Below are 17,064 nucleotides of genomic sequence, written 5' to 3'. Positions count from 1 at the left end.
CCCCCCACACACACACACATACACACACTTGGGAATTTGTTTTTTTAAAAAGGTATTTCTGTATCTGGCAAGATCATTCTTCCCCCATCCAGTATATCATAGATAACCACAGCAACCTATTATCCAGGCCCACTGGTGTTTCAGCTGATATCACTAACTGATCTCCTCCCACTCTCCAAAATGATTCTGCTGGCTAGTGCTTGGAACAGTTCAACATTTTAAAGTAATTACCAATACCCACAATTTCCATTTCTTTACCAAACACCCACTTCTCAGACCACTCAAATATGGAAATTGCTTTCGTTACATAAAAGGTTATCGATGACATCTGTGTAACTAAACCCACTGGACACTTTCCAGACTTTATCTTACTTGACATTAAAGGAGAATTTAGACACTGTTACCACTCTCCCCTTGGGGCACTCTCTTCACTTGGATTTCTGGAGATATTCTCCTAGTTGTTATGGTTTCCTCTCAGTCTTGGTGTTATTCATTCATTCCCAATGATCTGAAATGTGTTTCTTAAAGCTGTGTCTTAAACATTCTCTCCTCACTTTATAACTCCTGCTTGAGATTTCAAGATTTCACCAATTTTCATGACTTCAATTAACATGAATATGTCAGCGAATGCCCATAGTCAGACTAGTCCTCAGACTACTCCTTTGCGCAAACAAGGATTTAACTTCCTCTTCAAAATCTCAAAGGCACCTTAAACATAAGGTGCTCAACACCAAAATCGTTATCTCTTCTCTATCCCTCTTCCTGTCTCATTATCAGGTTCTCTCCTAATGCTCCCCAGCTCAGTAACTGGCAGGAATCAACATCCATCCATTAAACAAGCCAGAACTTTTGGAACTATCCTTGTTATCTCCCTCTATCTGATTCTCCACATTCAATGTGTCACCAAAACCTGTCCATTTTGCCTCCCAGGTATTTCTTAAATCCATCCACCTTTCTCCATCTGCACCACTACCTTGTTAGTCTCACTACCATTATTGCACTTGGACTATTTCAAGAGCCTCCTAACTCATCTCCCTAAATCCATTCTCTTCCGGCCATAATCTATTATTCTATCCTATAGCCAAAGTTACCATTTTAAACAGCTACCCCTTGCTCCTATTCAGAACTCTTTTTGTAAACTTTCACAGTTACCCGTACCTCTCCTTTACAGCACTTGCTAGTTTATTTTTATATTTGTGTGATTATACACATCTAAGAGTGTGGCACATAATATGTGAGGGACAAATACTTATGGAATAAACAGAGGACTCCTATGTAATGGACATAAACCTAAGAGAATATACAGATAAAGACCCAGCCCTTTTCAGATAAAGAAACTAAAGCTGTGAACATGGGTGATTTACCCTAACTGCAGTGAAAGAAGTAGAATTCAAACTCAAACCTGTATGTTTCCAGTGTCCACACATCTAACTTTTAATGTATCCCATAAATAAAATTTTAAAAATTCTCTAAAAATTTTTGTATTACTAAAAATAAATGGAAATCATTTCCTATATTGGTAAAACACATTTTTTTAAATAAAAATGTCTGTTGAAACTACAAGCTAAGACACCCTGGATTCTAACTTCTTTAAAATGGAACAGTCTGTTTCCCTCTTATTTGGATGCACAGATATAATTCACATCCTTTATTATGTTAAGTATTAATATGTCTGTATCTCCTATTACCTAAACACCTTCTCCTGAATTACATTTAGATAATCCACTGAAATATGTCTATGGCTGGCACCTGTATGAATTATACGATTTCATTATATGTTCTGAAAGTTCAAAATTTCAAACTCCTCTACTTGACCAAGTTATGTAGTCTCTCTATCCCAATATTTTACTTTTAATCATGAAAAGTCCAAGGACATGAAATATGGTAACTACCACAGCATTTTTCCAGTAATCTGATTTTTTTCCCCTAGTAAATCCTGAACATAGGTTGAATTAATTGACCAACTTAAAGGCCAGCTCTTTACTTCATTAATTTAATGAATTTAAATGTGACCCTTACATTTTTCCAAATGAAAAATCAGAATCTCCACCACAGTCTCTTTACTGGGCAGCAAGCAATCTCAGGCCTTGTGAAGCACCCATCCTCCCTTCCTCATGATTAATTCTCTAATCCTTCTTCCTATCAAGGAAGCTTCATCCTCTCCTGAACTCCCCTTTGAAGGCAAAAACAGACCATCCAGCAATATTTACCTCCTTTCTTTTCTTTTCTTTTCTTTTTCCTCACTCTCCTTTTCGCCTCCCTTTTTACTAGAAGAAATTTATTTAGCCAAAGCCTACATCAGGGCCACATCAAGGGGAGGCTCTCTTGAGTTTAAAACTTCAGCAATGACTACTGAATAACTCAATGCTTTTAAATGTATGCTTTAAATTATTAGCTAACAAAAAAAAAGCTCTTAAATAGGACTCAATTTTGTCAAGATTTTCTTATAACTTTAGCCATGTTATCTTAATCCTGGTGCTATATTTCTAATTGATATGGAGTTTGCATGACTGTAGGGTAGATGAAATTCCTTACCTGTCTAATGGTATCTATGTCCCAACGCTCCACATATTAATAATCAGGCAGCCAGCTACCGCTACACAGTAACACTGAGTTGTTACCATTCCAATCATTAATCAGCTAATGAACTGCAATACTAGTCCTAAGGAAAACTAAAACTCAATCTTAAAGTACTCTATTTTAAGAAACATCTCTCACCTGTTTATTATTCTGCAGATCAACAGAATAGAACATTGGTAGAAGAGACTCCCTCAGTATGTTAGATCTTTGCCAAAAGAATCTGACGGACTTTACTGAAGAGAAACTGCTATTCATACAATAATCTCCTGATATTCAAGACTACATTAAAATCATGGTTTCTTTCCTTTTTTAATTAAACAGGTAAACATTAATCTTTATCTTTTTTAAAAAATGAAAATCTCCCTTCACTGCAATTTCAGTCCGACCAAATTATATTTTACAATGGCTTTTCAAGGTAGCACATGTCCCCATTTGTCACAGTATGACTAAGGCAAGAATAACGAACTAGCTGCAGGATTTCATGAAAAACTTGATCACTGATAAAGCTGTATACCTAAGTATGGGAAAAGAGGAAAAAGGGGTGAGGGCGTGGGGAATCTATATTACTTTGTATGAGTGCCCATCACTGCTTTCTAAACACTTCACTTTTCAACTTATTACTACTTTCTGCTGACAATAACACTCACCCCATTCTTTGCCAGACTAGACTTATCATTGATCTCCTACAGGTCTGCTGCAGTTGCTCAAAATACCCCTTTGTACACTATGTGCTCTCTGTCTTCCTACCCTGAGTCTACTCGGGGTCAAATGCTATAATATATTCTGCATCAACTGACTCTTCTTAATCAGCACGGTTTGCCTACCACTATGCTCCTGAGAAAGGCAAGGCAGACATTATTCTCATTACAAATTGCACATGAATAAATGAAAGCCCATAAGATCTTGCCCATGTGATCACAAAGAATAGCAGAAACAAAACCAGAATTTGACTTCCAAGTCAACTACTTTCACTGCTAGATCATACTCTAAAGTATTTAAATAAAAGTTACAAAAACAAATTACCACTCACTACAAAACCTCCACTATATCAAATCCTAAGCAAGGGGGAAGGCCCATTTAAAAACCTAGCTCCATAAAAGGTAATTTAGTTACTTGTAATTAGATTTGGTTCATAATTAGACTACATTCAATGACAGCACTTAGAATCTCATTCATACTGTGGGACATAAACTTAGTATTAATTTAGATACCCAACACTAGCTATAAAGTTGAATATTACCCATAACCTGTCTAACAAGTTTTGATGATATCACAGTTTAAGAAACCTTGTTCCAGCTGAGCCACTGGGTCAGAAACAATACATATTTGGAAAGGAGTCCATTTAAAATTCTTTTCTCTTATCCATGCCATAAAAAAAAAAAAGAGTAAAATGTAAAATCCAAAAAACGTCTGTTGCTTCTGCTACACTGCATAACTATGCTAGGTATATTTTCCAAATCAAACTGGGATGTCATTTGAAAAACTATGTTTTTTAAAAACAAGGTGGTTTTTTTTAGTGTTTATTTACTCATTTTTGAGAGGGGAGGATTTAATGATTAACAAGCTATTTTCTGTTTTTCACACATTAGCGTGAAAACTACCTTTGTCCTTCTGATGACAGCTGTGCATGTTGACTGAAAACTCTTGAGCTTTTTCTTTTAAGTTATTTACTTACTTTGAGAGAGGATATGAATAGGGAAAGGGCAAGGAGAGAGGGAAAGGGCAGGGAAAGGGAGAAAGATAGAAAATCCCAAGCAGGCTCCATGCTGTCAGCACTCAAACTCACAAACTGTGAGATCATGAAATCAAGAGTCAGACATTTAACCAAGACACTCAGGTGCCCCCAAAAAAAGTTTTTAATTACATTTGGTCATATATTTTATATATATATATGTAACACACCTAAAAAACAGTTTTTAATTACATTTGGCCCTATTTATTTATTTATATATATACACACACACACACACACACACACCTATTTCTTAAACTATGAAAAGAAGAAAGTACAAAATCTTATTGATCAAAAGAAGTTATGATCATGAGAACTGTATTTAGCTCCTTCAACCTCAACTACAAGTTGGGTCTTGATAAGTTTATATTTAACAAATAAAACCTTCATGTTTTAGGAAATGGGTACTAAGAGAAGTTTATGACTATCTAAATTATGCTCACACACCTATTCTATTTTACAGTTCTCTCTCCGACTACATTCATTCGGGTACCTTGCCTACGAGTTGTGGAAATATTGCTCACCTAGAAGCAAAATCAGAAGATCTTTGTGAACTATCTGATTCCAGAGAGAAACAGGTTAGAAATAATAAAAACATTTCCCAAAGCGATCTGGGCACTAAACACTAAAATACAAACCAGTTTCCAATTTCAATGTTATTTAAACTGAAACTAGAACAATATTAAATAATGTTCCAAAAGAAAAGTCACCAGCACGTGATATCAAGTTTAAATAACCACCTGGGTCACCGGTACCAAAGTGGTTTATTAGTTTAATAGTGGTAACAACAGCACAGGCCAGGACTATGCCTAATACTTCACTATGCTAAATACTTTATATACATCGCCTCATACATTATCTCACCTAATTTCACAGCACTATGAAAAATGCCCTATTAGCATCATCTTTTTCCTCATTAGATGACGAAACTCAGAGTTGAAGTGACCTGCCCAGTGTCACACAGTTAGTAATAGATAGAGCTAGAATTCAAACCCTGAAAGAGTGGCTGACGCAAGGGTATTGCCTATTCATTCATGTAACAAATACTCGAATACCTACCATGTCCCACACACCTTGTAAGCACCCACCTTCTGTGTCTTCACCCAGCAATACAAATGGGGCCTCTACTTTCTACAGGAATTATTTACAGAATTTAGCACTAGACAAAAGTAATGTGCCCAAAGGTGTACATTACTTCTGCTGGAAAGTAAAAGCAATCGTTTCAGGAGAAATCATTTTGAAATACAGACTTCATTAAAATATCAACCAATCTCCATTTACAAGGCTTTGCATACCTCTTCAGTGTAGAGACCCTCTCTTACTTACTCTTAGTAACCTCAGAACTAGGAAATCTCAGGCATTCAACTTACTATACAGTATTGTCACTGTTTCTTATGAGTCTGTCTTCTCATAAGTAAACCAGGGCTATTTGAGAACCATGGCTTTTGTTTGATTTTTCCACCCATTTTTATATTCCATTGCTATGACATAAAATGAGGCTAGAACCTCAGAGCTTTATGATGATTGCATGAGTTTATATAAGACATTTACCAAAGGCTCATTTAGGCACTCAGTGAATAATGGTTTTCTTCTTTTTTCCTCATTTACCCCTCGAGCACCTAGGCAGTCAACCCATCTCTCTTACTGCTGATGTAAATGTACCAAAGTCAAAACAGAACCTCACTTAACAAGCTGCCAATTAACTCAAGAGTTCATCCAGGACACATTTCCTATATGTCATTTTCCTGGGCACCCCACCCTGAAAAAGACTCAGGAAACATTTCCAAGCAGTGACAAATGAGAACTAAACCATGAGATTCTAACTATATCTGCTGGAATGAGTTCCCAAAGGTGACTCTGAACTCTACATACGTGACTCACATGAAATATAGTGAAGGTCTTCCTTTCCTGTACAGAAATGCCCACAATAATGCTATCTGAAAAAAATAGTCTGTGGGTATGTTACTTAACAAGGCGAATTCAAGTATGATATGCTCTCTTGGCAAACTCTCAGTAGTAATTAGGAGTTGGAGTTATGAAAAATTAAAGTGCCTCCTTTGGGTAGCAGGCACACACTCAAAATATCATTACACAGAAATGGACTCTGAAACCACATCATATAGAATTATGACAGTCATAAAACAGGCCACCTAAAAATAATCATTACTTTTATAATCAACTAATCCCCTAAACCACTCCTTCAACTTGTCCATTTATTAGTACCTTTCTTAAATACTGACCAGTCAATTTGCATTCAACAGTTATAATTCTTAAAAATCCATTTCCCAGTTCCCCATTATGTCACTTCTTGGCTGGGTTCCATTGGCAGAGTTTTCCCAAATATTCTAGTCCTCAGTTCTATCACCTACACAGTCCAGATGACCAAGCTACCCTCCTCCTTGAGCAAGCTGTTTACAGGCCAGAGAGGGCCTAGTAAGCACTAAACAAATGTCAGTTATTATTATTATCCACTTTGACATTTCGAAGTTGATTACAAAATTCCCTATTAAGAATACCATGGAGGGAACCCTGGGTTGATCACTCCGTTAAGCATCAGACTCTTGATTTTAGCCATGGTTATCATCTCATGGTCCTGGAATCAAGTTCCAAGTTAGGCTCTGCACTGGGTGTGGAGCCTGCTTAAGATTCTCTCACTCCTTCTCCCTCTGCCCCACATCCACTCTCTCTGTTTTAAAGGTAAAGGTAAAGGTAAGGAAAGGAAAGGGAAGGAATATCATGGATGCATACTATATTCCAGTCACACTGGCCTCTTTCCTGTTACAAAATGCTCTTCGCCATTTGGCCCTCAACACCTGCTCTTCCCTATTCCTGGAATCATCTTCTTCCAGTTCCTCCATGTCCACCTTATTTTCATCCTTAAGCCTCAATTTAAATATCCCCTCCTCAGAGAAGTCTTCCTTGAGATTGCCAGCCTCCACCATCTGACAATCTTCTAACCTTGTTTTAATTCTTTCAAGGCATTTACAAACATCTGTAATTGTCTTAAATATTAGTTTAGAGATATTATCTTTTTTGCAGTAATATTTATAGCTACTAGACTAGCATTGTATTAAGCGCACAACAGGTGCTTAATAATGATAATGCAAAGTCAAATATTTAAAAAACTTAACATTGTTCTCACACACACCTACACACACACACACACACACACACACACACACAGTCCAAACATCCATCAATTGAAGAATGGATAAAGATATGGATATATATACAATGGAATATTACTCAGCCATCCAAAAGAATGAAATCTTGCCATTTCATTAAAAAAATTTTAATTTAAAAAATATAATGAAAAAAATTTAAAAAGACAGAGAGAAGGATATGAAGAGGTATTACACAACAATTGTTTCTTTGCTGTCCACTTAACTACAAAGAAGAATTCAAATAATAGAATTTATACAAATGAGGATGTACAATTAAGGTCATTCACAAATTTTAAAAATATAAAGTTCACTTTTTATAGGGGATGACCATTTCCATGGCCTGGGCAATAAAAATAGTAAAGATAATTCAGAGTGCAGATAACTCCATTTTCTTGATTAAGCTGAAATTCAGGACTTAGCATGGTAAAGTTTTTCCATTTGTTTAATTACTCTCTACCACAGACCTATACAGATTAATTTCCACCGTTGCTGGGATTACCACTACTTAGAGATCATATATGTGGTTTTTACAAATGACTGATACAACACTACTATTTCAAGATGCTCTGTAAGCTTCAAAGATATTCCATGAGTATGCACTGGAAATGTTTCAAAGTTTGAGAGTGTTTTTGCCCCTAATACAAAACTAGCTGATGTTACTTCTATGAAAATAATGTTATAGTTGGTAGGATTACAAAAGATTAATTTCACAAACGTATCATGCACATTAAGTGCAAGGCCCTGCTCTAAGCTCTTTACAAACTGACTCACTGAAGCCTCACAACAGCAATAAAGGTAGGTACTTTTATTAGGAAAGAGAGGCACAAAGAAGATACCTGCCCAAGGTCACAAAGCTAGAAAATGGAGGAAGTGAAATATGAACCTAGGCAATACGGATCCAGAGATCATCACTAGACTATGCTGCCTCTCTAATATTTTAAAGGAAATTTATTGTTTATAAAGAACAAGACATTCCCAGTGTTAGACTACTTCCAATGAAAAAACAAAAACAAACAAAAACACTAAGCCATCTAGGCCTTAAACCTAGACAGCAAGAAGGTTAAAGGGAAAAAGGAAAGTAGGAGGAAGAGAAAGCTACCTGTAACCACTGTTCATAATATCTGAATGGTGAATGCTTTTTAAAAAGAAAATGAGACAAGACAGGGTCTATATAACCCCTAACTAGCTTATTACAGAGATTGTATATTTCCGCCCCAAATGCTTCTGAATTAAGCCACCTTAATTAGGAGCAAACAGACAATTAACATTCAAAATTCCTTTCCATTAAACTAAGGCTATATTTTAACTGGTTCACTTAAAATCTGGGAGTTTAATGACTTTCTTCCAACTTCTCTTTTTTAGTAGAGTAAACAATAACAATTTAAACTTCAATTTCTTATCCAAGAGAATTAAAAAAAAAAATCTCCCAAGCTGAGCACACATAGGAAACTTTGGTAGAGCTCAGCCAAAAATGACTAAACAAAAAAAAAGTAATCAAAAGATGCATAGCATGCCGATGAGTTTCCAAAAGGATGTAATTCAAAAAGAATATAAAGGAAGAATTTACATTTCATAAGATCTATACAGAACATTCTCTGAACATTTCCATACTTTATTCCAAGCAAGGTAAATTATAATTAAAACTCAACTGTATAAAACCAACTGGAGCCAAAGAATAGCAATTTCTTCCCGGTCTCTGCTTTTGTTCAAAGCTGGCCATTTAAAGGTAGAAAAACTATTGCAGCAGAATTCCAGTCTAACCAAAGAATATGCCAGCTTAACAAATTTTTTGAGACTCCCTCCCTCTGCAGCAGGAAGGAAAAGGGAAAAGTTATATAAAAAACACAAACAAACCTAATGAACTCTCATCAGAAGCAATAGAGGTTTGCTTAATAAAAGTTAATAAAGGGAGTCCTGGGTGGCTCAGTTGGTTAAGCGTGTGACTCTTCACTTCAGCTCAAGTCATGAACTCACAGTTTGCAGGTTTGAGCCCTATACTGGGCTCTATGCTGACAGCAACAAGTTGACATGGATTCTCTCTCTCTCTCTCCATCTCTCTCTCTGTGCTCAACTCACTCACGCAGGTGTGCACTCTTCTCTAAAATAAATAAATAGGGGCGCCTAGAACTTAGTCAATTAAGCAAGTGACTTCATCTCAGGTCACGATCTCAGTTTGTGAGTTAGAGCCCTGCAACAGGCTCTGTGCAGACAGCTCAGAGCCTGGAGCCTGCTCCAGATTCTGTGTCTCGCTCTCTCTGTCTCTGCCCACCCACCCCCCACCTGTGCTCTCTCTCTTTCTCTCAAAAATAAGCATTTAAATAAATAAATAAAAATAAACATTTTAAAATGAAATAAAAGTTAATAGAGGTTGAAATGGCTAGTGATCAAGTAAGCAATTTGTTTTATTTATCTATTTATTTTTATATTCAGCATCCAACACAGTGTTAAACACCTACTAGATATTAAGCCAATATATGTTCAATAATGAATGAATGGATGGAGGAATGAATGAATGAGCCAGTGTTAGGAGAAAAAGGAAGGCACAATATGCTGCAGACTATTTAGCAAGTGAAATCTTTCATTAAATTTTTTTTTTCCTTGAGAAAGGGGTACAGAATGAGGGAAAGGAAACGGTAACTCTTCAGGGGTAATACTTAAGGGGCAGAATGATGTCAGTATTATGACAATGACATATGACATCAGTATTTGAGATAATTACTAGGGAAGAATAAGTAAGAGGGATTCTACAACCATCTACTAATGGCTGCCAGTTTTTTGCTGCCAGATTTTATTCTTAATCTACTGACTATGATTTGACACAATGATGATACTACATTTGGAGCATGGTAAGGAAACTATGACCAAACTCTCTTCCAAGAACGCCAACACTAGAGTCCACGAGCTCCTGTTTGCACCTGCTATAATGAGCAGCTGTAACTGGTGTTAAGTGCAGAAAGGGAAGCTACTTCAGATCTGTTTTGGACACGGATGAATGTTATCAGTAGGGCCCCAGCAAAAAAAAAAAAAAAGGCACATTCAAAAAAGGTATTCAAGAGCATTTAATGAAGGAACCACCTTCAAAAGCAGAGGCAGGATTTAAGAAAAGCAGCAAGGGATGGTGGAATACTCCCAAGATAGCAACATCAGAAAGCTATTATCATCACTAGGCCTAAAGGGGGCAAGTAAGGGGTGACCAGAACCCAAAAAGATCTGTAACTGTAGCTGGCTGGCAGATAAGGGCTGTTGACTAGAAGCTGTGACCTACTCACAAAACACAGAACAGCTTTAGCAACACAAATCCAGCAGGAGGTAACTGGCTCTTCAGGCTCCCTACTGACACACCACCAACCAAAGTCAACCAGAAACCATAAAGCAAGAGGTCAGTTGATACAGTCATAGAATCTGCTTCCCAGAGCACTGATCAAAGTGGATAACAGATCTGGAGGGGCAAAAGAAGAATGTGGAGCACAGAAAGGTATTCTAAATAACTGCCACACAGCAAAACACAAGTATATAAGAAGTTTTTTCCAGTTCCTCCTAAATCTTCTAGACACCATGCGACTGTCTACAAAAAAGTCATAAACACAGGGTACCTACTTGAGTTTCTACTGCCCTACATCAAGTTGGGCAAGGAAAAAAAAAGGATTCTAAGAGTAATTCTAGGTCACTTTTGTCACTTCTGCATCCCTAAGGATAAATAGGGATGCAATCGATCAGGTCTAAGACAACTCCCTTCTCTGTACTCAAAAGGCAACTATTCCATACCTCAATTATCACACTTATCAAGATGTACTATAACCTGTTTATCTGTCCTTCATTAGACAGATATGAGCTCCTTTACGGCAAGGAGTGTCTTTATCATCTTTGATTTCTTAGCACCTAACATGGACCTGACAGAATCAGCCTTCAACCTACGTGCACTGAATCCATCAGTGGACTCAGTGTCCATACCTGGCAGTCTTATGACTGGTGGATAAAATGTGGAATGACTCTCAGAAATTGAACACTACTAAGTTTTATTCAGGACATCATTTAACACAATGGGCAAAAACATAGTTCCTTTCATACCAGCCTGCTATCATTTCCTATAGAGCAGCTTTTCTTGTGTGCTTGTTTACAGCCAGTCTTTTCTACAATGACAGAACTCGTCATCAAAAGATCAGAGAAAAATGGCAGACTATGCTCCATTTCAAAGACACATTATATCTCAAAATTCTGACTTTTTCTAAGAACTCACCAGATCCACCAAAGGAACTGATCATTTGGTATATCAGATGGAGGAATTCATTTTTTACATGATAAACATGAATGAAGGGTAGAAATGTACACACACACACACACAGAGTACATGTTTAATAATCACTTCAACAGATATCACACTCCGTAAAATTATAAAGTAGTCATGTAACACAATCATGTACCATCATATTAAAATGGATATACTACATGATGTTGGGGTGGTCATTAACAGAAGCTGGAACATATTCACATTATAATTATGAATCACTTTCATGTAACCCTGTATTTAAGAAATGTTTAATCATCTTTTTGTTGGTATAGGCAACTCTAACCTCTACATATTCCACAGAAAAAGAAAAAAGTTAATCCCAAATTGATAACCCTCTTCAAACTACCATAATTTCAGGCTGTCGATCTCCTGATGTCAGTAAAGTGAATAAAAACCAAATTTAAAATAATCTTTAGACTCCAAGAGGTGAATGTGCTATAAAAATGTATTGCCTTCCAAAACCCAGTATGAAAAGGTTTTGTATCCCAGCACCTTCATTGCTGTTTGTAATGGAGAGTTGACATTGTTAAATTTAACATCATCTTATATGCCAAATTAAAATAAATTGGTACTTCATTTTCTATTTAGGAAAAGGGAATTCTGGGATTATCATGAAAATCTTCTGAATTACTTTAAAAGAAACTTGATCAATACAATAACAGATAAAACACGTTTCAGTAGACCAGGTATCTTTTTCTAAAACATACCTAATCCCTAAGCCCCCAAAGCAAGTTATTTCCAAAACCACTTAAAATAAAAAACACGATTACATCTTTTTGAGAGCCATCATAAATCCTGCAACTGTCAGATCAATGTAGCAATAAAATTATTCTTACCTCTACAGTAAAATTATGTGATATTGGCATCATGGTGAAAACACAAACCAGAAGAACTTATAATTTATAAAACTGTACGACAAATGGGTTCTCCATTTTACATGAATTTAAAAACATACAACAAAACATAGACCTACCGTATGACGGTGCATATTAACTTTGGTTAACTTAAAGCAGTATTAGGTTTCATTTGTCCTAGTAGTGCTTGGCCCACAGAAAAATACGTAACATTTGTTTTACCAATTATTAACTCTCACAAGAGAGAAGAAGAGGAAATTGATATATAATTCTGAGAGTACACAATTTGTGGCAATGACAGGTAATATATTAGAATTATGAAAATTACTGTGACCAAACATTTTCCTCTCCCTTCACTAAAATATAAGTGAAGTTTAACAATGCCCTACTGACAATGAGTAGGAGTTAAAGTACATTTTAAAACTTAACATCTTACCAGAGGAGAAGTAGGTAGTGAGATCAGTGAAACAAGTGACAGGGATTAAGAGTACATTTATTGTGATGAGCACGGAGAAAAATACGGAGTTGTTCAATTACTATATTGTACACCTGAAACTAATATAACACTGTATGTTAAATACACTGGAATTAAGAGAAAAGAGAAAAATCTGAAACTATAATAAAGGTTAACGTCTTTACCAAAGGTAAATTTTTCATCGTAAATAAAAAATGTCAATATACTTAATGTAGTTATTAGTATGTCTCGACATTTGAAAAAATTAATTCTCAAAAGGGGTTGGAGAGGAAAAAAAAAGAATGAAAGAATTACTTCTTCTGTTTCTATAAAAAGTGTTCCAAAATTCTGTTTCTCTTTTCTAAGCTTAACTCCAAAAATTCACTGTGGAGCTCTAAAGGAAGTGTCTCAGTCAAAAATAAAAATATTTCATAAATAACACAAGGGATTTTACCTCAAAAAAGAGGTAAGGGAATTTCAGCAAGACAGCAGGCACCTACATGGTCAGGTTTGAGGTAAAAAAAGTGGAATATTGGATTCCAATCAGGGAAATTCCCTATCAGTGAGAGTCATTATACACACTTGCACCAAGGATGCTACAGTCACAGATCTCCACCCTTGAGATGTTTCCAGTACCATTACTTTGATACTGGACTCTGACTACCCAAACCTCCAGCAAGTCTTCTTGTTTGCTTTCCATAACATCTAAATAGTTCCAACAAACTGCCTTACACACAATACATATTAAAAAGGTGAAAGTTATTCCTTCCAACGCCTATCCTTTATCCAGATGACTTCAATTCTTTCTATTCAAAAGAAAGGAGCAATTGGCAACACGAAGCCCCAGAAATGAACTCTTCCATTAGGAAGACAATGCCAGATTTGCTGCAGCCAAAGAATGTGTAGTGCTCCTTGTGGGCTGTCACGGGAGATGGAAAGCTACACCACGGCAAGGTCTGTACAGAGAAGAAACAGCAGGTCTGGAGCACGCACGCATCCATAACCAAGCACACACAACGCCAAAAAGCCAGCCTCTTCAGACCTACAGACAGAAACCTGGCATCCTCACACCTACTACCAACCTGACAATTTACAACCTGGTAACACCTTCTAATTAGGAAGGTTCTAGCCTTTTATAGACGAAAAATTAAACTGCTTCCCACAAGTAAGATAAACCAGACACTGGCGCCTGTTACTGAGAATACCCAGTAAATCAAACCTCCAGTGTCGCTACAGAACCTGACGTGCCAGTGACCGGGCTTCCCTAAAGCAGAGATGGGAGGAGCCCACCCAACTCTGCTAGGAGTGGAACGGGAAACACAGGACAGGAGCAAGGGACCGAGCGCAGAGGCGTGAACAGCGTCCAAGCAGGGCTAGGTTCAGCACACCGGCGGGCGACAGACACAGCGGGAACCACGCAGGGGCCGAGGTGCAGGCTGCAAAGCGGGATCCCCCGGCTGCAGAGGCCGCCCCCCGAGTCTCGTCCCGCAAAGGCACGTGCGTCAGGCACACACCGCCCCCACGCCCTTCGGAAGCTCTCCGCGAGTGCCCTCCCAGAAGACACACGCCCGTACCCACCCGCGCGCATACGCCCCTCGGGCCGGCGACGCGTACGTACCCAACAATACGCAGAGCACATCAAGGGCCACGTACGGCAGCCGCGTCTTGTCAAACATGGTCTCGGTCCGGGCGGTCGGTAGCGCGCGGTAGATGAGGCACACGGTTTACGACACGGATCCAGTGGGTGGCGACGACCCCGAGCTACGGCTCCTCCCGGCGCGGGTAGAGCAGCTGAGGGCGGAATAGGTCCGGGCGGCGCTCTGGCGGCCGGCAATGGCGCCCGGGACCCCGGCCCTCGCAACTCTGACACGCCGAGACGCTCGCGTGCCAGCCGCGGCTGCTCCGTGGTCTCAGGCCCACCTCAGTAGGCCCTGACCCGCCCCGGCGGACTGCCGTCTGAATCCCGGCGTCCGCTCCAACTGACCGAGCGTCAGGACTCGTGCTTTAAGGATTGAACCCGTTGGGAGGAGGAACGCGGCCTCGGCCCCTCCCGCTGGGCAGAGCGGAACCGACCAGCGCGCGGCTTTGCTAGCTCTGGGGAGGGACATGGAGATTACGAGGCCAATAATAGGGGGTGGGCGGGGCCTGGGACCCCGCCCAATGGTGCCAGCCAATAAGAGGCGCCGGTCCCGCCCCACCCGACCTGCAGAGTCCGCCCCTGAAGAGGGAAGGACTGCGGTCAGGCTGACTTCGCGGGCTCCTCGGGTCTGAGGCAACAACCGTTGCTCCGACCTGCCGTTGGTCTTAGTGGTCGCCGGATTTGGTCTCCTTAACCCTGGCAGACGCTAAATGTTCTATCAAAGGTCAAAACCTCTACAGTTGTTAAGGACTGGTGTGTTTTCTCCTAATTCATACCTTATACAACGATGTAAGATGCAAATCAAAAAGTGTACCTATTACTTCTCTAGATGCCCTTAGAAAAACAGAGGGATAAAAAAAAAAAATGGAGGGATAACAATTCCCTCAATGTGTCTAAAGATATAGCCCCAAGCGATACCCCACAGGCAAAGCTGTATTTGAAGAAGCATTTTTTTTCTCTTAAGAAGAATGTAAATTTTGGGAAACCTGGGTAGCTCGCTCAGTTGAGTATCTGACTCTTGATTTTGGGTCAGGCCTTGTTCCCAGCGTGGTTGGATCGAGCCCCGTGGTGGGATTGAGCCCCTGCTTTGGGCTCTGCACTGGGCACAGAGCCTACTTAGGATTCTCTCTCTCTCTCCTTTTGCCCGTCTCTCCGGCTCACTCACAAACCCTTTCTCTCTCAAAAAATTTTTCAAAAAGTAAATTTTGTATTTCACTTGTGTTTGAATATCTTTTAAAAGTTTTAAACAATTTAGCGGGGCCTGGGTGACAGTCTGGTAAGCGTCTGACTCTTGGTTTCTGCTCAGGACTTATCACAGTTGGTGGGTTCTAGCTCCGCATTGTCAGCGCAGAGCCTGTTTAGGATTCTCTCCCTTTCTCTTGGCGCCTCTACTGCTCATGCTCGTGCTCGCTCGCTCTCAAAATAAATAAAAAATAAACTTAAAAAAATTTTTAAACAGTTTATAACTGAGAAATATGTGCCATTGTTTATATGGCTTCTCTTACTTCCAGAGTTACAAGGCCCCTAGAGTGCAAGCCACAACAAATCAAAATTACTTGTGATATCTAAGTATTTGGTATTCATTCAAGAAATATTCATTGTGACTATGTGCTGGACATAATCTACGGAGAGCGCTTTATTTAAACAGCTTTTGAAATGAACATTTACTTTTAAAATGATTTTTCAAAGGTAAACATTAAAAACCTACTGATTAATAATTATTTGTTGTTTATCCATTCATTCATTCAACACTTATTGAGTCCCCAAAATATACAAGACCCACTGCACACTATTTAGAGACTAAGATGAGCAAGAAAAGATCTCTTCCCCCTGGGAGGCTGCTGCTTGATTAACAAGACTGACATATAATTGAATGAATATTGCGATAGAGGTGTGTTGTACAACAGGCACATAAAGCAGGAGTAAGCATTTTACCTGGGAGCTCTGAAAAAATTACATAGGGAAGTGATACATGTTCTTGCCTGCCCTTTCCCAACACCAGAATAGATTTTCATAGGTGAGAAGGAAGTAAAGTTAATATATTAACAGATTGTTTAGCCCTTTCGAGGAGTTACAGATAATAGCTTTAAAAATAGATCAAGAAATTGTACCTGGGTGATTCAGTCGGTTAAGCATCTCACTTTGGCTCAGGTCATGATCTCTCACAGTTTGTGAGTTTGAGTCCCACGTTTGGCTCTGTGCTGACAGCTCAGAGCCTGGAGCCCGCTTTGGATTCTGGGTCTCTTCTCTCTCTGCCCCACCCCTACTCATGCGCGCTCTCTCTCTCTCTCTCTCTCTCTCAAAAATAAATAAACATTAACAATTTTTTTAAATTTTTTAATGTTTTATTTAC

At 38.7% G+C, this 17,064-nt stretch overlaps 1 protein-coding gene across 2 annotated transcripts in view; it reads right to left on the bottom strand.

Moving 5' to 3' along the window:
* The window catches only part of PLPP1 (phospholipid phosphatase 1), an 85,759-nt gene extending 70,702 nt beyond the window's left edge, over positions 1–15,057 (bottom strand). Inside the window, exon 1 of one of the 2 annotated variants that reach the window (XM_039244535.1) lies at positions 14,691–15,057. In XM_039244535.1, coding sequence (XP_039100466.1) covers positions 14,691–14,748 — 58 coding nt within the window. In that variant the 5' untranslated portion in view covers positions 14,749–15,057. The remainder of the gene's footprint in view (positions 1–14,690) is intronic. The other variant, XM_039244536.1, reaches the window with a different exon arrangement.
* Positions 15,058–17,064: the final 2,007 nt, after the last annotated feature.

This window comes from Hyaena hyaena, unplaced genomic scaffold (genome assembly GCF_003009895.1).
Source record: "Hyaena hyaena isolate Hyena2069 unplaced genomic scaffold, ASM300989v1 scaffold_241, whole genome shotgun sequence".
NCBI classification, from domain to species: Eukaryota; Metazoa; Chordata; class Mammalia; order Carnivora; family Hyaenidae; genus Hyaena; species Hyaena hyaena.
This window is presented reverse-complemented; position numbering and strand designations above follow the sequence as displayed.